Source organism: Pteronotus mesoamericanus, unplaced genomic scaffold (genome assembly GCF_021234165.1).
Source record: "Pteronotus mesoamericanus isolate MK-2021 breed Mesoamerican mustached bat unplaced genomic scaffold, CSHL_Meso_final scaffold_83, whole genome shotgun sequence".
NCBI classification, from domain to species: Eukaryota; Metazoa; Chordata; class Mammalia; order Chiroptera; family Mormoopidae; genus Pteronotus; species Pteronotus mesoamericanus.
In genome coordinates, this window is record NW_026555328.1 from 161,368 (window position 1) to 180,848 (window position 19,481).

At 60.4% G+C, this 19,481-nt stretch overlaps 1 protein-coding gene across 2 annotated transcripts; it reads left to right on the forward strand.

Annotated features, from left to right (window-relative positions):
* The first annotated feature begins 1,306 nt into the window (after positions 1 to 1,306).
* Positions 1,307 to 19,358, forward strand: RAB3IL1 (RAB3A interacting protein like 1). Of its 2 annotated transcripts, XM_054563789.1 has the most exons (11): positions 1,307 to 1,363; positions 9,497 to 9,749; positions 10,102 to 10,197; positions 10,281 to 10,358; positions 10,951 to 11,169; positions 12,077 to 12,223; positions 12,703 to 12,831; positions 12,922 to 13,034; positions 14,609 to 14,708; positions 17,278 to 17,344; positions 18,330 to 19,358. In XM_054563789.1, exons 1-11 carry the CDS (start codon positions 1,353 to 1,355, stop codon positions 18,410 to 18,412), a joined length of 1,296 nt encoding a protein of 431 aa, XP_054419764.1. In that variant the 5' UTR covers positions 1,307 to 1,352; the 3' UTR covers positions 18,413 to 19,358. The 2 variants fall into 2 exon arrangements, with proteins under 2 accessions (XP_054419764.1, XP_054419766.1); XM_054563791.1 differs by lacking the exon at positions 12,077 to 12,223.
* Positions 19,359 to 19,481: the final 123 nt, after the last annotated feature.

Here is a 19,481-nt window from a genome sequence, read left to right on the forward strand (position 1 = left end):
CCATAGTTTGTACTCAGAAGAGGTGGTTGGATGGAAGGAAGGAAGGAAGGAAGGAAGGAAGGAAGGGGAAAAAGAAAGGAAGAGAAAGGAAGGAAGGAAGGAAGGAAGGAAGGAAGGAAGGAAGGAAAGAAGAAAAAGAAAGGAAGAGAAAGAAATAAAGAGAAAGAAAGACGTGTGTGTCCCCAGATGAAGATCTAACAAACTCAAGCCTAGGACCCTGGCTCTATGGGCCTGGAAGACTAGTGCCCAGAGTTCTGGTAGCATCCAGGAGGGAAGAATCTTCTTCCAACCCTCCCAGTCCTCCTCTGGATAGGGAGGATGAGAGGCATGGTTCCTGACAGGAGAGAAGGGGGGCTATGTTCTCACCAGTCTCAGGTTGAAGTTGGGGTCAATGCAATGGTCAGAGCTTAGGACAGGTGAGAGGCACAGAGAGAGTGAGGTACCCGAAGGCCAATGGTTTGAGATTAAGAGAAACGTTTTGCAGATGTGGAACCTGACAAGGCACGGTGTGTGTGTGTGTGTGTGTGTGTGTGTGTGTGTGTGTGTGTGTGTGTGTGTGTGTGTGTAGTGTGTGTGTAGCGTGTTCCTCCAGAGAGAAGACAGTGGGCAAAGGCAAGGATGGGCAGAGTGTGCTCACAGGTAGGAGAGGTTGGGGTTGAAGACTTGGGCCAAATGAGAATCCTGCCTGGGATAAGCACCCAGAGAATAAGAGGAAGAATACTTGTTTTGGGATCTGCTCCCCTTCCCACCAGGCAAAATGTTGCACAGGGAACAGACACAGACAGAGCAGGGAGCTCCGGAGGGAGCGATGGCCAGGAGGCCGAGTGCGGGACGGGAAGGTGTCTGCTGACCTAGAGTGACAATCCGATAACAATCAGGGAGCAAAAAGCCCGGTAACTAATGCAGGTTCTTGAGAGGAGTGGCCCGGAGCGGGTGCTGCGCCGGGCTGCGAGAAGGGGCAGCGGGGAGTGTCTGAGCCCTGCGGGCCCAGGACGGTGGGGGTCGGGCTCCTCCCGGCGCTCGGGACCGTCCGGGGCGGGCGGCCGAGCCGGGTTGGGCCGGGAGCGCGCGCGAGCTCTGCGCCCTGCGGGCGGAGGGGAGGGGCCGGGCTTGTGTCCTCTGGCCACCCCCTCGGCCACGTGACCCCCGAGGGCAGGATCGGGGCTGAGCTGGGGTCCCGGGTGCGAGCCGCAGCCGGCCAGACGGACAGACTGCGGCCGGGACTGACAGGCGGTGGGGCAGGCCGGCCGGCCCGGGGTGGAGTCGGCGGCGGCGGGGACGCGGCGGGGACGTGGTGCAGGGAGATCTCGGAGGCGGCGGGGACGAACGCCCGGGCGCCCCGAGGCTCCGGGATGTGGAGCGGGTAGGTCCGGGCGCGCTTGCGGCTCCAACCCAGGTCGGGCCGCGGCTGCCTCCGGGCTGGGCGGGTGAGGGAGCCCCGCCGAGTCTGCCCACAGGGCTGGGTGCTCGGCTCCCCAGTCCTGTCGGCGGCGGAGGAGCCCCTTGTCCAACGGGGACCGGAGAGCTGACTCTGAAACAGCGATGGAAGGACGCTCCGCGGGGCGAGGTCAGCGGAGGGGGGTGGGGGGGTTCTCGGGGGTTGAGAGTGTCAAAGGCCGGCGGCAGACCGTCCCCGTGTGACAGCGCCAACTCCTCCCAGCTCATTTGGAGAGCAAGTGGGATGGGGGGAGGGGTGCAAGTCAAAGGAAGTCTGGGGTACACGCCCAGAGGAGGGCCCCGAGCTAGAAGAACCCTTGGAAAGCAGTGCAGTTGGGGAAAGGGGGCTGGGTCTCCGCCAAAGTCGCTTGAAAGTTGCTGAGCCTCCATCCCGGAGCCGGCAGGGCTCGGAGGGGTGGGGTGGGACCCAGGACCCGTATCTGTTCATTGGCTCTCCGGTGGTCCCTGTCCCTGGCTGACCCCTGCCCTGTATGTGCCGAAAGGCTGTGGTATTTTCACGGAGCTCGGTAAACACTCCCTCTTTCCCGTGGCAGGGAAAGACTAGGACCTGGATGGCCAGAGTGGAGGTGGGTTGTATTCCTGCGAAGAACTGGGCCAGATGGGTGGTCCCAGGACAGGGCTCCCAGACAGAGCCGGAGAGTGAGGGCAGCCCCCCTGGGGAGGCTGGGGGGGCTGGAGAGTTTTCTGATGTAGGCCAGATCCACTGTGCTCTCCAGCACCCAGCAAAGCCTGAGCTGAGATGCTGCGGGGGAGAGGGGCGGGGAAGAGGCTTGATCCCCAGCAGGGGGGGGGGGCGGTGTTGAGAGAATGGGCTCTTGGTAGAGGGGTGGCAAAGAGAGGCCAGAGACTCTTAAAGGGAGAGCACAGAGGCAGAGCAGGTATCCTTTGGAATTGTGCCTCCAGGGAAGGAGATTGAGTTTAGGGAGAATGTGGCTGAAGTGGGTTGGTGGTACCTGGGGAGGGAGGGCAGTACTTGTGCCAAAACAGAGCCACTGAGTTGCTGTGTGATCTCCAGAGCGTGGCCTCCCTTCTCTGGGCCTCTAGGCGAGGTGAGCAGGTTGGGGGGCCGGGAGTGATCCAGGCCCAGAGAATGTCTTTCCCTAGAGGCGTCCAAGCCGGGCCAGAGAGACAAGGCCAGACGCTACCAGATGGACTCTCCCTCTCTGTCTCTCTTTTTTTAAGGTTTTCTTTATTTTTAGAGAGAGGGCAAGGGAGGGAGAAAGAGAGGGAGAGATACATCAATGCAAGAGAGAGACATCGATCAGCTGCCTCTCCTACACACCCTGACTTGGGACGGAACCCACCACCCAGGCATGTGCCCAGACTCAAAATCAAACCCGGAACTTCTCGCATTGTGGAATGACTCCCAACTCACTGAGCCACAACAGTTAGGGCTGGACACTCTTTAAGGACAGAATCAAAGAGACTACTCAAGGTTCTGGAGAAGGTCCCCAGTCCAGCCTCCCTGCCATATTCCCAGGAACCTTCTCGATGAACCAGGCTGCCAAGCCAACCCCCACGTGATCCTCCATAGTCTGTCTCACTTCTTTCACGAATATTTGAGTCCCCGGGGCCGAGCCTGGTGCAGAGCACAAAGTGGGTGCCTTCCTACATGCAGACGGAAGGCAAAAGGGGGCAGATTGAGGAGCTTGTGCTTGTGGCCCCTAGTAGCTCATGAGGATGTCGGGCAGCTGTGCACTTGGGGCCCTTTGTCCCAGACTAGGAGGAACCTGGGATGAGGAGTCGGTGACCCCAGAGCCCTTACCTGTAAGATGAACTGAGATCTCTCCCGTGGGTGACTGCTGTTAATGGCCAGGATAGGGCCCTGGACCCAGAGCTGCTCCTGTGGGGTACATGGTAGTGGTGGAACGCGGCAGGAGCTCAGGTGGACCGTCTTTCTTGAATGTGGGCCATAACTCTGGACCCAGAGGCAGCTCCCCGAAAATGGGGCTGCACCCTCCCCATCCCCCACAGTGCCCCGTATCCATAGCTTTGAGCACCAAGTCTGCTCTGAGGGGATGGAGGTGAGGATGGCCTCTTGGGTACTTCTGCAGTTAACACTGTGCTGGGCTCTTGGAACTTGGTCAGCAGAGATCCAAGGCTGGGTTCTAGGCTGTTTGTCTGTTTGTTTGTTTTGCTGTGAAGTGGCCACATGACATTGCTCTGAGGGGCTGCCCAGAGACGGAAGGAGATCACCCCAAACTCCCAGAGATGGAGGATTGTGTGTCTGCAGCAGGCAGGGTGCCCAAGAGCTCCAGAGCTGCAGAAGGCTGTGTGACTTTGAGCAAGTCGCTCAACTCTCTGGGCCTTGACCACCCTAAGGAGTTTGAGTCTGTGGCTCGTGCCTGTAAGGCCTAAGTCACAGGGGAGTATAGCCCTGAGGCAGTTCTCTTTTGTTTTTTGAAATTTTTGTAAGAGTTTATTTGAGCCAAACTGATCACACTGCCCGGAAGCAAGATCTTAAATGCTTCCCTGAGACAGCATGGCCTGGGGCTCTGGGGTCAGGAGCAGGGGAAAAGCGGTTGTGCCACCTTTACTGTTGCCTCCTCCTGGAGGCCCTCCATCAATTACCACCTCCCCCTTCTCAACAGGTAGAGATCTTTTCTGCTGTTCCACAATCAGCACACCTGTCTACGAGGCTCACCCTCATCAGAGTCCCACTTCTAGACTCCCCCACATCTGCAACGGATTTGCACCCAACAAACGGGCTTGGGGAAAGGGAACAAAATGAATTAGAATGTGGTGTGAAGGGAGCTTGGTGATGCTGCTGCTAGAATCTGTAAGGTTGTGCGGATCAGGGGGATCAGCACTGGTGGAGCACCTGGCACATGGTGAGTGCCCACTGTGTGAGTGTTGGAGGCTCCAAGTGTTGGGGCGTCGGGTTCATCTAGTACTGAACTGGTGGATACGAGCCATGCGCCATGCACTGTGTGCCCTGCCCTATACCAGCGGAGGTGGAGCCCCCGCCCTCTCGGGCCTTGTTCGGGCTCTCAGTGGGGACCCGGGGCTGGATTTTCTCATCAGGGCTCAGCTAGGCTGGCAGGCGCGGGGCTGCGGCTGGGAGAGTCTTGGCCTGGCCCACTGGCCTCAGGAGTTCTGACCCCCCTCCTTAGCAGCTCAAGGCTGTTCCCAACCTGCTCCCCGCTCCTGGCCCACATTCTCCTACAAGGCGTTGCCGCTGCTCCTGCCTCCTCTGCACGCACCTGCTTCCTAGAGTTGTCCAGGTCCACCTGCTCCCACCCCCCAGAGTCCTGGTCTTCTGCTCCCACATGTGACACCATCGTCCTGTTCTTCTGGAACCCTCCCCTCATCTGACTCAGGCTGCGGCTGCCCCCTCTGGCCTGGTGCCTCCCTAGGCCACCCGCTTTCCCTTCCCCGAAAGACCCCCTCTCAGTTCCTCATTCCTGTCATTACCGCTGTTCTCCCTCTTCACCTTTTCCTTGGTTTCCAACTCCATTAGTTAATTACTTCAACTTAGTTTTTCTGCCCCCCTATCAAGACCCTGGTTGTCCCACGAACCCCCTCCCGGAGGCGTCTCTGTCCATGTGCCCCTCCGAGCTCAGAGCCTGCTTTGCTTGCCCAGCTGCCCTGGGGGGAACTGCCGCCGCCACCACCACTTGGGCACTGTCGCAGACTTCCTCACAGCCTGTCGGCACCCTGCCTCACTTCTCCGAGAGCACCATTTGCCCCCCTTCCTCCCCTCCGGGCTTCTCTGGGTGACAGGTCACATGACTCACTGCTGCCAGGACTCTGGGTTCACTTCCCACCCTGCCACTTCCTTGCTGTGTGCTCCAGCCAAGTTGCCATCCCTTTCCAAGCCTCGGCGCCTCACGTTTCAAACCGGGAGGAGGAGAGCATCTCATGACCATGGCATAGTGAGGTTCACATGCGGTGACACCTGTGGATTCAGAGGACAAGGAGGGGGGCCCATGCAGCCACCGCAGTCCTCACACGCCATCCAGTGGAGGGGTGGGCTGGCGGGGGCATGTGGCAGGGGCTCAGATTCCAATGCGCTGGTTCATTTGGAGCTGAACACTTGGCCCCTCTTAGTAAGCTGAGCCTGGCTGGGCTTGGCGGCTGGTCAGGGAGCCAGCGCATGAAGCCTTTCCTGGGATCTCCGTGTCCCCTGGACAAGGGTCACTTGACTGCCAGCCTCAGTGCCCCCAGGGCTTACTGAGTGCATGAGTGTGAGTCTGAAGCCGGCCCCTGTGCCACAGCACTGTCCCGGCGCTGGGCCCTGGGTTGGGGTTCCTGCTGACCAGATCAGCGGCAGGCATGCTGGACCGTGGATGTGGTGGCCCCAGGCAGAGGGAGAGTGGCCCCTGTGTGCCCTCCCTGCCCTCTTCTTCCCCCCATTTCAGAGCTTCCCTTGCTAACAACACCCTGCTTGTTTAATGAATCCATTGTGCCCATAGCTTAGGAGTCTTTGGCTCAAAGAGGTGCTCTGGGCACCAGTGGGTAGGGAGGGAGAGGTTGGGGGTCAGAAAGACCTCGTGGCAGGATGGTCTGGCCAGGGCTGGAAAGGGGTACACAGGGCTCCAGTTGGGCCCTTCTGGCCCCAGGAATGGCCTGTGGGGTTTGCTGGGTGACTGGGGACCACAGAATCCAGGGTCTTCATCCTCAGTTGGCCCTTTTTTGTGGATGGAGACAAAAGCCCCGCTGGCCCTCCCTCCCAGGGCAGGCCTGGATGGGGTGTGAGGGTTCCAGTGGCTGCCTTCCCCCCGCCCTTGCGTATTTCCAGGGGAAGTGACCCAGCAGGGCCTTTCCTGTATGAACCGCCATGGGCCCTAGGAAATGGCCCCCACCTACCTGTGACCTTGACTCTCACTATCTAAGCCTGCCCCTGAGCAGACCCCTTTCCAGTGGCCCCGGTAGCATCGTATCCTGGATGCTGGACTCTGTGTCTACAGGGAATGGGGACTGAGCAGGTCTGAGCAGAGGGCGTGGGCCTGGACTTGAGGCAGTGGGAAATAGCGGAGACCTTAGGTGGTAGCCTGGGCTCACCGGAGCGAGAAGGGTGCCCTCCCCGCCACACGGCTCACGCCCAGGTTTTCGGGCCTGTGGTCTGGGAGGCTGAAGTGCATGGGGGAAGAGTGTTCTGGCTTGGGCTGGGCCCCAGAAGCGAGGGGTCTGGGGTCCCTCCTTAGCCTGAAGTTTCTGAGTCACCGAGCCGGCCTCACAGCTCGGGAGTGGGAGGCAGAGGGTCCTTAGGTGAGAGCTTCCCGGCCAGGACAGGGTGGACCATTCTTCCCCTCCTGCTCCTGTACCCTTGACCCAGGCAGCGGAAGCTTGGTGACTACAGGGTGGTCCTGCTGTTCCCACACATTCTGCCATTAGGATTTGCACATTGGAATTTCCCACCAGGGGTAGGAAGGGTATCACAGAGGCTGTCTCAGGCCTCCCAGGATCTGTTTCCTCTGGCTGCAGAATGGGGTCCCATTCCCCCTGGCAGTGAGCTGAGGTGGGCGCCTGTTGGGAAAATGACAGGACACTGTCTGGCCACACCCCCAGCCTGTGCCCTTGGGACCAGCAGGAGAGTTAAAATTTTTCACTGTGTGGCCGGAGGCCCAGACCACACTGGTGGACAAAGTTCGGCCGTCACGGGAGGGGCTGGCGGTCTTCTTCTCCGGGACAGGCAGCATGCAACGTGGCGGGGTGGTCCTTGCAGAGGGAGAGGCTCAGAGTCTGGGTGTCTGAGACCTGGGGTCCTGTACGTGTCCTGTGCTGTCCCGGTGGGTCAGCCCCACCCTTGACCTGTGGTTATCGCTCATTCCATCAAAATGGGCAACGCCGAGGCAGGGTCTGCTGCCCCCGCCCGACTGAGGGCCGAGCCCCTGACCTCCAGTCTGCCAGTGGGAACAATCTCCAGGGCCTTCAGCTTCAGCTGCGGGACCCAGAGCCTGGGCAGGCATGGGGTGGGGGTGAGGGGTGTCAGCCAAACGTGGCTGTGGGCTGCACACCTTTTACCCAGTACTGTGTCCAGGGCCTTCTCATTTGATCCCTAGTGCGCCCGCAGCAGGCTTTAACCCCCATCCGCAGGCAGGAAGCAGCTGCAGAGGATTCCGATGACATTCCTATGGGCTCACAGGTACCCGAGGTCAGCGCCCGCGTGGCCTTGGGCTTGCCCGACGCTGCCTCTGCTCTCAGCTACAGCTCCCCAGCCCTGGCCGTCCCTCCTAGGAGACAGTTTCTGGAACTGAGCAGAGGCTGGGAAGCCAGGTGGGGCAGGAACTAGGTCAGGTTTCCCTGCCATAGCCCAGGAGGAGCCTCCGGAGTCCCCCTGGGCCCAGCAGCCCTGGGTCCCCAGCAGAAGCGTGGATTCCACCACTCACACCTCCACCCGCTGGCAGCCGTGGCTGGAGGCCTGGGCGCCTGTCCCAGCACTGCAGCCGACCAGCTAGCTTTGTGACCTCTCCCTCATCCGTAGAACGGGGACAATACCATGGTTGCTGTTGAGAGTTTTAAACAAGGTAACATGGGCAGAGCACCCCATGTGGATCCTGGCACAGTGTGAGCCCTGGATGCAGACCCCGGCCCAGGGCCACCACCGCACTGCCACAGCCTCTCAAGCCTCAGGGACCCCTTCCTCTGTCCCTCAAGCCTCAGGGACCCCCTGTCCTCGGCGTTGCCCATTTTGATAGAATGAGCAATAACCACAGGTCAAGGGTGGGGCTGACCCACCGGGACAAACAAGGGTATTGGGAAGGTCCCTGTCCGGCACACATACCACTGATGAAATGATGGATGTGCGTTCCCACTGTATTCGTCAAAGCCCTGCATCCCTGCCAGGCGGGACCCAGCCCGGGAAACCTCGAGGCCACACTCTGGGCCAGTTGCAAAACGGAGGGCAGGCTGCGCTGCCGGCTGAACGGGCCCATGTGAAGGGTCCGGAATGAGCTTATTGTTGGGGGTCCCTTAGTATCCAGTCCCTCTGTGTTCCCCCAGGGAGAAACTGAGACTGAAGTGCTGCTTGGTGACAGTCCCAGAGTCCAAAGGACAAGTCCGCAGCACCAGCCCCCAGCCTTGCCTTTCACACTTTCCCCTCAGCAATCCTGAATCCAGGACTTCTTGGTGGTGTCTTTCCTCCCTCCTGTGGGGCCTCTCTGAGCCCCCTCCCAGCCACTTCCGCATTGTTATCAATGGGCTGGCCTGGCCGCCCCCCCCCCCAACCCCGCTCAGCCCAGCCACTGCCGCTCAGAAGCTGCTGGCTCAGGAGCCGCCAACTTTTGCTGAGTGAGCGAGTCCAGAGGTGCTGTCTTGGCACAAACCACCGCTGGCCAAGCCCGCCCCCTCCCTTCCTCCTTCCCCCAACGCCAGGGCCTGCTTTCAAGGCGGGAGTGTGGATTGGCTGAAGTGGGGGGAGGGCAGAGGCTGGTGGCCCCCACCCCACACTGCCTCCAGGGCAGGGGGTCCTGGGGCCCAGGGCAGGGGTGTTTATCTGAGGTCACAAGGCAGATCAGGGAGAGCTGGGATGGGCCCCCACAGGTCCAGGGGGACAGGAAATGGGTCTGCCTTGCCTTGCTTTTTGCAGAATCTTCCTGTCTGTCCTGGCTGGTCCTTCCTCTCTGGCCTGCCCCTAATTTGCATAACATTTGCATCAACAGTAACAACAAAGGCAATTCCCACTTAAGTGCCCGCTATGTGCCAGGGTGTTAGGTACCTCTCTGTGCAGCCAGCGACACTTGAGGTAGGACCATTGGGATTGCCCATACTTTATGGAAGTGGAAACTTCTTGAAGATTCTTAACACTGGTGTGTTTGATGGTCACCTGCTGGACAACCTGAACTGAGGACCTGCTGTGGCAAGGGGGTGGTGAACAAAGATGAATGAGTGAAGTCTCTTGCCCCCAAGACATTTCATTTTTGGTCGTTCTGCCCTTGTGACACCCCTGGCCATGGCCTTGCTCACTGGTAGCTTTCCTACTTTACAGGTGTGAAAACTGAGGCCCAGAGCAGCAGGTGCGTTGCCCAGGGTTGGTCCCTGGGCTCGGCTCTCTAGGTCTCCAGACACCATCCTGTGTTTGCTGTTTGCCTCACAGGCAGCCCCACCCGGACGAGGGCCACCCTCTGCCCCTTGAAGCTGTCCCTGTCTCCTGGAAGAGCGTGGGCTCCTGCAGAGGCCTTAGGGAGTCCCCGGGGGGGCTGGCAGAGACCTCTGCGGGGAAGGAGGCCCCCAGTGAGGAGGGCCCTGCAGCTGCCCCGCTGGACGTCTCACGCCTGCGCAGCTCGTCCATGGAGATCCGTGAGAAGGGCTCGGAGTTCCTGAAGGAAGAGCTGCACAAAGCGCAGAAGGTGGGGTTCCTGGGAGGGGTCCCTGGGGAGAGCTGTGGGCTCTACGACTATCCAGAGATCTCATGCACCTATCGTGGCTTGTGTGGGGCGTGAGGGGAATCCAAACAAAGGACAGACCAGCTCTCCCAAAATGACCTGTAGCAGTCTGGACTTCTCTGAAACCTTGTTCCAAGTTCTGATGGACAGACAGTAGGGTTTCACCTCCTGCCTCATAAAGTGGAGCAACAGAGGAGGCGAGCTCAGGTCCCTATAAGATGACTCAGGGCATGGAGCCTGGGGGGACTGGTCTTCCCAGCGTCAGGCCTGGGGGCCCCTGAGGGGCTGACACCCCTCCCCACCACGTAACCCCCAGGAGCTAAAACTGAAGGATGAGGAGTGTGAGCGGCTGTCCAAGGTCCGGGAGCAGCTGGAACAGGAGCTGGAGGAGCTGACAGCCAGCCTCTTTGAGGTACAACGGCCGGCCAGCCGGGGGTCAGCTGGGGACTGGGTCTGCTGGGTGTGCGTTGGCTTCTTACCGCAGCCTCTTCCCAGGAAGCCCACAAGATGGTTCGAGAAGCCAACATGAAGCAGGCAGCGTCAGAAAAGCAGCTAAAAGAGGCTCGGGGCAAGGTGAGGCCCCGCCCCCACCTGCCCAGGCCCGTCCAGAGCTCCTGCCCCGCTTCCTGTTCAGTTAGACCCATGCATGGCCCAGTATGGCCGCCAGGGATGACGGGCTAACCACTAACGGAGGCCCAGGAGGGTGGGGCAGAGATCACACCACTGAAATTCCACTGTGCCCCAGAGGCCTTTCTGGGGCTTTCCAGGGGCTGGGAGGATCTCGTGCGTGGTCACTGTCATTTCTGCCCCCTACCCCACACCCCCCCTGCAAAGCAGAAACCTCTGCCTGGCAGGTAACTTCCAGCTACTTTAGGGGTGCCCATCTGTCCGTCTGTAAAATGGAGGCTGGGTGTCCCTCAGGGGGAGGCCCAGCCAGCTCCCCGACACGGGCGTCTAACAGAGTCCTGGCTTCCAGTGTGACCTCAGGCAGGCCAGGTCTCCTCCCTGAGCCTCGGCTCCCCTGTCTAAAATGGGTGTGTCAGTCCCCAGCTTGGAGGCTGCTCCAGGGGCTAGTTGCTGCTGGCCTGAGCTGGGGTGGCAGGCAGTGGCAGCCAGGGCGGCATCCACCCTGGGCCGAGGTTGGCAGCCGTCTCATTCTGGCCAGATCGACATGCTGCAGGCGGAGGTGACAGCCTTGAAGACGCTGGTCATCACCTCCACACCGGCCTCTCCCAACCGCGAGCTCCACCCACAGCTGCTGAGCCCCACGAAGGCCGGGCCCCGCAAGGGCCACTTACGTCATAAGAGCACCAGCAGCACCCTCTGCCCTGCCGTGTGCCCTGTGGCCGGCCACATTCTCACCCCGGACAAGGAGGGCAAAGAGGTGAGGGGCGGCGGGCGGGCAGTGGGCACAGGAAAGGGAGAGAGTCCCGCTGTCAGCCAGCCATGGCGGCCCAGTGGGGACCAGGCCTGCCCCCCGCCCCCACTGTGTGACCTGGAGCCTGTCCTGTGCTCTCTGGGCTTCTGTAATCTCTGGCCATGAGAGCTGGACGGGCTCCTTGGCATATGAGACATTTGGCCCTCAGCCTCCAGGTGTACACTCTGAGGGCCTGATACCCCCTCTTTGCCCATCCAAGCTGTAGGTGGTGTCCCCGCATGCGATGCTGGCCTAGGGCCTGAGGGCCTGCCCTCCAGGGGTCTGCGGAGAGACACACTCCCTGGGCCTCAGGAGGCTGTTCTGGGAGAGGCTACCTAGGCCCTGTGTGGCCACGGCCATGAGGCCCAGAACTGCCTTGTTGACGTCCCTGGACTTGAGGGTTCTTGACACCCTCTGGCTGTGGTGCCCAGACAAGCATGGCCTTTGAGGGGCTGTCTCCCTGTCCTCGGCTGGGTACGCGGGATCCTTGGTTCAGGTGGGACAATGGGCTATGCTATCCTTGGCCGTGGGTCCTTGAGCAAGTGAGGACACCTGTCAGTGCCTCCATGTCCTCGCGTGGTAATTGGGGACTACTGGGTGCCTAGAGCAGCTGAAGAGACGAGGATGTCTGGAGCTCAGCTCCGGGCTGTACCCCTCATGGGACTCAGCTTCCCGGGGTCTCTGACACGCCAGGGGCCCCCAACTCCTTCCTGTCCTGCTTCTCTGGACCATCTGGGGAGGAGGCATGGGCCAGGTGTCTGGTCCCCCTTCTGAGTTCTGAGCTTCTGACTGGACATTGACATCTGCTTCCTCCTGTCCTCTGTCCACCTGTCTGTCTGTCTGTCTGTCTGCCTCTCCGGCCCCACCCGCCCAGCCCGGGCTGCCCCCGCTCCTCTCCCTGCTCCTCTGTGTGGTCCCCAGCAAGGCGGTTCACCTCACCTACGAGCCAGCCTGGCAGCTCCCGCCTGGGGACCAGCCCGCAGCCCCCACCTCCGCTACCTCTCTCTCCTTTTCCCGACAGGTAATGGCTCCGCAGAGGGGCTGCCCCTCTGTCCCCTCTGCCTCACTCACTCTGCATGCCTGCCTCGTCCCCGGAGGCCAGGGAGGGGCCTCTCAGAGACGCTGTATGCTTCCCCCATGTGCATGTGCCTGGGGGTGCCTGCGAGCACCTGCGGGGTCACTCTTCACCTTTTCCTCCTCAAGGGGGCAGTGCGGGTCTTCAGGATGGGGCCCTGGACCTCGGTCTGTAATCCTGCAGTGCCAGTAAAGTGAAAACATGCCTGGAAGGGGAACTTGCATTTTGAAGTCTCTGGTGCAGAGGGAAGAAGGGAGTTCTTCCTCGAGACTTAGCCCTCCCACCCCACCACTGGGGACAGGCCCGCCAGCATGCTGCCGCCGCCCTGTGTCCTCCCCGGCTCCCACCTCCCTCAGCGCTGCCTGTCTCTGCCGGGCTGGTCCCCAGCGCCCTGACGACCCCTCCCCGCTTGCCCTCCGCCACAGGTGGACACCACCCTGTTTGCAGAGTTTCAGGCCTGGAGAGAGTCGCCCACCTTGGACAAGAGCAGCCCCTTCCTAGAGAGGGTGTACCGGGAGGACGTGGGGCCCTGCCTGGACTTCACCGTGCAGGAGGTGAGTCAGGTCAGAGGGCAGCCCCCTGGCGGGCCAGCCCCTCAGCCGAGGCGCGTTCCTCGCCCTCACCCACCGCCTGGTCTGCCGCAGCTCTCCGCGCTGGTGCGGGCTGCCGTGGAGGACAACACGCTCACCATTGAGCCCGTGGCTTCGCAGACACCACCCTCGGTGAAGGTGGCTGCAGTCGATTATGGCAGCACCAAGTAAGCTTCGCTCTGGTCGCTCCTTTCCACCCACTTGGGAAAGCCCCCGACACCCTTGACTCTGCGAGGGGGTGGCCAAGGAGGGTTGAGGCTCGGGCCTGCCTGCGGGGGTTCTGGTGTGGTTCTCGGGGGTGGGCAGGGTGTGGTATATACCAGGGAGGGTATGGGGCCCCTGACAGAAGAGGGACAGTGGCTGCTGTCACATAGGGCGAGGAGGCATCTTTGCTTCTGGCCATGGACCCCAAGGCTCTCCAGGGTGTCCTGGAGTGGGGGTCTCCCTCTTCCTGGCTGGCCTGCTGCACGGCCTTCTTTCACTCCCCCTCCCTCCCGCAGTGGGCTCTGGGTCTGATTGACTCGTAAGTGATGTCAGGTGCCAGCTCTGCCTTCTGCAAATAAACCAAACGGCCCTGGTGTCAGACCCGTCCTGCCACTGCGCCCGCACTGGGCAGGGCTGGAGCAGAACACAATTGCCAGGGTGGAGAAAGGTGGGGGGGGGGATTGGGGAGCACTTCCCTTGCAGGGGGCAGCCTGCAGGGAGGCCTCCTGGTGGGAGCTTTGTTATAGAGGGAAGCATTTGAGCCTGGACTGAAGGGTGAAGAGCAGTTTGCCAAGTAGGGAAGGGCCTTTCAGGATGCGGGAACAGAATGAGTATGAGAAGCTGAGGCATTAATGGCAACACCGCCGGGTCCGTGGGGGAGCCGTGGGATGGGCAGGGAGATGGGGCTGAGGCTGTAGACTCACAGCGGCGTCCAGCCCGCAGCCCACACGCGGCCCAGGATGGCTATGAATGTGGTCCAACACAAAATCATAAATTTACTTAAAACTTGTTTTTGCTCATCAGTTTTCTTTAGTGTTTGTGTATTTAACGTATGGCCCAAGACAACTCTTCTTCTTCCAGTGTGGCCCAGAGATGCCAAAAGGTTGGACACCCCTGTGAGCGTGTTGGGGGCCGGAGTACAAAGGTCCTCAAATGAGGCTTGGGCTTTAAGCTGCTAGGCCAGCATTTCACAAATGATCAAAAGATGTCCCTGAAAAGAGGGTTCCCTGGTCCAGGCACAGAGTCGTAGTGGACCGAGGGGCGGCAAAGGCTCTCATACGCCCTGTAGCCAAGGAGCCTGTTGAACCTTCCTTGCCTCAGGATTCTCCATAACTATTTCCTGGGCAGTGGGTAAGCTGCAGGGAAAGATGGTGGGCTTGATGCGGGTGTTTGGAGGAACCCCGGACCCGCGACACCCACGGTAACATGGAGGCGAAGGCACAGGGCTGGTTGGAAGACACTGAGGGGAGCCACGCAAAAGGCCCTGCTGGCGTAACCTAGCCTGGAGACCTGGGGACGAAGTGGAGGAGAGAGTGGACTCCTGCCCAGCTGCGGGGGAGCGGTGGCTGGGTCTGAGGACCCGTAAAGTAGGGGAGGCACTTTAGGGGGCGGGGCTTTGGTATCCATACCTGGCACCAGGTTGACCAAGCTCTCCTGCCCCTCCCCCTGCGCCTCCCCCTGGCTGCTGCGCCCTCCCTGCATGAGCCGGGCTGGTGAGCCCCAGCTGGTTCCCATGGTCCCCTCTGCTTTCCCCCAGCACATGTGCCCTCAGCGGATTGGCCCGTGTCTGTCGCCACCGAATCCGGCTCGGGGACTCTGAGAGCCACTACTACATCTCGCCATCCTCCCGGGCCAGGGTGAGTCATCCATCTGGAGTGTCACTTGGCTCCTTGGGAGCCCCCTGGGCTGGGACTCTGGGCCTCAGGCCTTGATCTACAGAGCAGGTTCAGAGATGTGCAGAGACAGACTCAGGCCACACAGCCAAGCCAGGTGTATCTGTTTGCTATGGCTGTGTAACAAATTACCATAAACCTCATGGCTTAAAACAACACTCGTTTATTCTCATCCCCCTGGTTCAGGAGTCTGGGCTCAGCTTAGCAGGGTCCCCCACTCAGGGTCTCCTGGACTGCAGTCAGGGTGTCAGTTGCTGCTTCTTTTCTGGAGATTGGGGTCCTCTTCCAAATGCACGTGGCTGTTGGCAGAATTCTGTTCCTTTGTGGCTGAAGGACTGAGGTACCCGTTTTCTTGCAAGCCAGAACGTAATACGGGAGCGACACCCCTCACCTCTGTTCTTCAACTTAATCAAGGGGCTTCCACCAGAGTTCAGGTTACAGCTCCAGGCCCCTGACCTCAGCTTGGGCTCCGGCCCCAGGCTTTGGTGAGGGTTCCGAGGCATGTCTGTCGCAAAGCCTGCCAGGCAGCCTGGGTGTCAAGGGCCCTCTAGGACTCCCAGCTTCTGCCCTCTCTTGCCCTTCGGGATCAGGAGGCCTCGCCAAGCTGGTGGATAAGGATGGAGTGGTCCCCATTCCTCTGTCCCTTAGTAGACAGTGAAGAGGATTCCTGAGGAACAAAAGAGGTCGTGTTTGGAAAACTCCAAGCTTGGAGCAAAGGCAACAGTGTGGATGGGCCCTCTCTGAGGAAAAGCCCCCTTCCCTTGACTTACTAGGGGACTAAATGGGCAGATGGCCCTGTCATTGGGCAGCAGACTGGTCAGTGAGGGCAGCTTGCCTGGCCGTGACAGTTTCTGCAGGGCAGCTGAGCATGTCACCCTGGTGCATCCCCCCGGGAGTGAGCTGGGCTCCCATTTACCCAAAGGGAGGCTGAGCCTTAGAAAGGAAAGGGGCGTGCTCGGAGGGGGCCCCTCAGCCCACCTGGGGCCTCCCCATTCTGAATCCGGTCTCTTTTTCGCTGCAGCCCCCACCTCGTGCATCTGTGCCCCGAGCCTTGTTCCACCCCTTTCCGATCCCAGCTAGGGCTCTGCAGAAGGATCCACACCAGACATTCCGTGCCTAGCAAACTTATGTTTGGAACTTTGCTCCTTCCAGGCCTGCTCCCTCGTCTGCTGTGCTGGGCAGACCTGGTTAGGGGAGATGAGAGGGATGTGAAGTTTTAGGATGTGCTCCCTACCCTGAAGAGACCAAGGAGTGTGGAGTCCTCAGGGAGAAGAATTCTGTCCCCAAAGCACAGCCCTGGGGAAAGAACCCCGCGGCTCCCTGCCAGTCCCTGCTCACAAGCCTCCCGTTGGGGCCCTCTGGCCACCGGGCAGCACCCCGCCCCGCTCCCTCCAACTCCCCCAGCTACTCTGGACCTTCTTCATACTTCCCTGCCTTTGCCCAGGCCACCAACCCTCCTGCACCCACTTTGTCCCCCTGGCAAGGGCTCTTGTGTGGGTTGAGGGCCCAGCAAGAGCATTGCCCCCTCCCTGCAACTTCCTCCCCTCCCCAGACTGAGGCTCCCACACACTGGACATCCCTTCCCCAGAGCGCTGGACATTCTGTAGGGGCTGGTGTGTGCGCAACTGCCAGCTGCCTTCCACCCTCTCTCAGGGTGCGTTTCCCTAGAAGCAGAGCCTAGGAAAAATTCTGTGCAAGTCTCAGGAGCTAGTGAGGGCAGATGGGCTGGAGGGCGGGGGGAAGTGGTGGAGCAAAGCAGGGTATAGCCTCAGCTGGAGTCTGGCTGCGGCCAGGGTGGTTCCACCCTGAGGCAGGGGAGCCAGCCTTTTATCATTGCCCCTCAACCCCGACTGCCAGTCAGTCAGTCATTGGCATAGGGGCACCTATGGGCCGTTAGTGGCCAATGCTCTTAGCAGCGAGGAAATGGGGCCCCAGAGGGCGTTAGCTGTGCCCTCTCCATGGTGTGCGAGTCAGCACAGCAGGGCTCAGGTCTGAACACAGGGCCTGGCACAGAACAGGCCTCAGGCCGGTGTGGGGACTTTGGGCCTGGGGACCCGGGGCAGCCAGGTGAGCAGCTTCTGATCCCCTGTCTTTCCTGGCGTTACAAAGAGCCCCCGGCACTGCAGCATCCAGAGCAAGCAGGCCCCAGGGGTGAGCGTGGGTTCCAGACAGGCTGCCTGGTTTCATGTTTCCTCCCTGCTGCTATTGGCTCTCTGCACCGCCCTTGCTGGGTGGCTTCATTTTCGGAGCCTCCATTTTCCCCACATGTAAAATGGGAATGATAAGCATGCCTGCCTCAGTGGACGTGTGTACTTGATTAAATGTTAGTTGCTGCTATTGCTTTTATTAGAAGTGGTAATAGCACTGCTATTGTGAATTGAACAGCCCAGGCCTGTTCATTTCAGGGAGCATTATCGGGCTCTGATGGGACAGGACATAGGGCTTCCCACTCTGGTCTCCAGTCTGCCTTGGCTTTTGAGGGACCCCATCTCTGAAGACTGACAGGTCACACGCTTCCACCTTCTTCCCACAGATCACTGCCGTGTGCAACTTCTTCACCTACATCCGCTACATCCAGCAAGGCCTGGTGCGGCAGGACGGTGAGCACCCCCTGGTGGCTGATGGGGGAATGGCGCCCCAGGGGGATGGGGTTGGCCCGCAGGACGCTGCCCGATCACCCAGAGAGGGTTTTGCGGCCTCTATCTCAGGCCAAGACTCTGTGAGGCGGGAGACTGTGGGTTAGTAAAGCGCTGGTAGGCCTCCTGGTGCTGAGATGAGCTGCAGAAGGAGCCTCCTGGGCCCTGCCTTACCAGGAAAGCTAGGCCACTGCCACCCCTGTTCCTGGGTCTGACTGCTGCCTCTGCCCAGAAACCTCTCCTCGCCCTGGGGTCTTCAGAGACAGCTCCCTGTTACTGGCCTGGCATTTCAGGATGCGCATGAAGGGCCTCCCCTGGGAATCCTCTCCCCTCCAAGTGCAGCCTCCTTACAGTCCCCTGGACGAGAGCCTCCCACTGTGCCCTTGCCCGGCAGGTCCCCCATCCACCCGTTGTCCCCCTCCCCCCGTTCTGCAAAGCCTACCTTCCCACTCCTCCAAACTTTGTTCCATGATGAAGTCTTGTCCCGAGCCACCGTGGAGTCTGAGCCTCTCCTCCCCAGCATGGGCGTCAGGTCTCTCTGGAAGGTGAAAAGCCCTGAGGGGCCACCTCCTTCCAGGTACCTGGACTGACACGGTGGCCCTGCTCCCTGCTCAAGGTCGCTGTGAGACCCCAGAGAGGTGAGGTTGGAAAGCATGTGTGCATGTGTGGCAGTGTGCACATGCGTATCCGTGTCAGGCTGTGGGAGTGACCGTTACCTCCTCCTCCAGTACAGTAGAGATCCTTTGAGTGTGTCCAGCAGTGTGCAAGACCTCAGGTGGGCGCCTCAGAGAGAGGCTCAGCCGCGTGCCAAGGTCCTCTGTTCTGGGCAACAGGGGAGCCCTAGAGTGCCTGCCAGCTGCCCTGCCCATAGCGAGGGGAGGGGGCCAAGCCACCTGCCTAAGAGGACCCTGAGCTGTCACCAAGCTGTTCACTCTCTGTCTGCCCACAGCAGAGCCGATGTTCTGGGAAATCACAAGGCTGCGGAAGGAAATGTCGCTGGCCAAGCTGGGTTTCTTCCCCCAGGAGGCCTAGGGCCTGGCTCAGGCCGGAGCGGGGCTCAGAGCTGGAGCCAGTACTTGCCCCAAGACTGACAGATGGACAGGAATACAGGGTCCTGCAGCCAGCCCTGAGCCAGAAGCTGAACAGAGGGACAAATGGCCAGGCCATGGAGGCAGCACTGCGCTGGAACCAAACGTCCATCCCAGGACAGAAAGGACCTCATGAGCTGACCCTTCTCTCTTCCTCAGTGGTACTACAGCTACCAGGAGGCTCTAGAAAGCACCAAAGACCAAGGAGCCTGGACCCATACTCAGGGGCTCAGCTTTTTGGAGGGGACACCCAGGGCAGCCAGCACCCCTCACCCCCAGCCCCGGGAGCGGCTGCCTGCAGGGATGTTATTGCTGCCATTTCCTCAGAAAGAAACTTTTGCTGGGTGGTGGCCTGATTTCCTGAGTTCCCAAGCCCTGAGCCACCAGCACCCCCTTGTGGCCATCCCTCACCTTATTCCCAGGTGGCCTCCCCTTTGGACTGCCCAGTGAGCCTGCTATCCTAAGTGCCCACGGGGCAGCGGTGCTAGGAGAGGCTGGCAGGGGCTTCCATGCCAACTGGCATCTGCCTGAGAACTGCCCCAAAGTTCCTAAGATGGATCAAGGCCCGCCCACACGCGCACTTGACCTTCCACCTTCCCTATCTGAGCCCTGTGCTCCAGCACTCCATGCCCCCACCCCTGCTGGAAGGGCTGGGGCACTTTTCTCCCAAAGTGAAACACAGACAGGACCTCAGGACACCAGGCATGTTTTCATCTGTGGGTGGCCATTCAGACAGCAGGGGCTGAGGTTGCCAAGCAGGACTGCACGCAGGACTGGGGTGGGACGGGCAGGCCCCCGGCCCCTCCTCACCCCTCACAGCCCACTCGGGGCCGGGGTACAACCTGGGCACATCCCTCAGCACATCCGATTTCCTCCTCTGAATGGAATGTAGCGCCATCTCTATTTAATAAAGGAAGCCTTTGTTGATAGAGGCCGGCCGGCCACGCGCCTTTACTCCTGCGCCCTGGGGCTCAGGCCAAGGCTTGGGCATCTAAAGGAATGAAACCAAATCC

Bases quoted from the DNA above. Each gene is read 5' to 3' on its own strand.
- RAB3IL1 (XM_054563789.1), top strand. The intron at 10,198-10,280 runs GTACAACGGCCG...GCCTCTTCCCAG, and splicing joins TGACAGCCAGCCTCTTTGAG to GAAGCCCACAAGATGGTTCG. The intron at 11,170-12,076 runs GTGAGGGGCGGC...CCACCCGCCCAG, and splicing joins CGGACAAGGAGGGCAAAGAG to CCCGGGCTGCCCCCGCTCCT.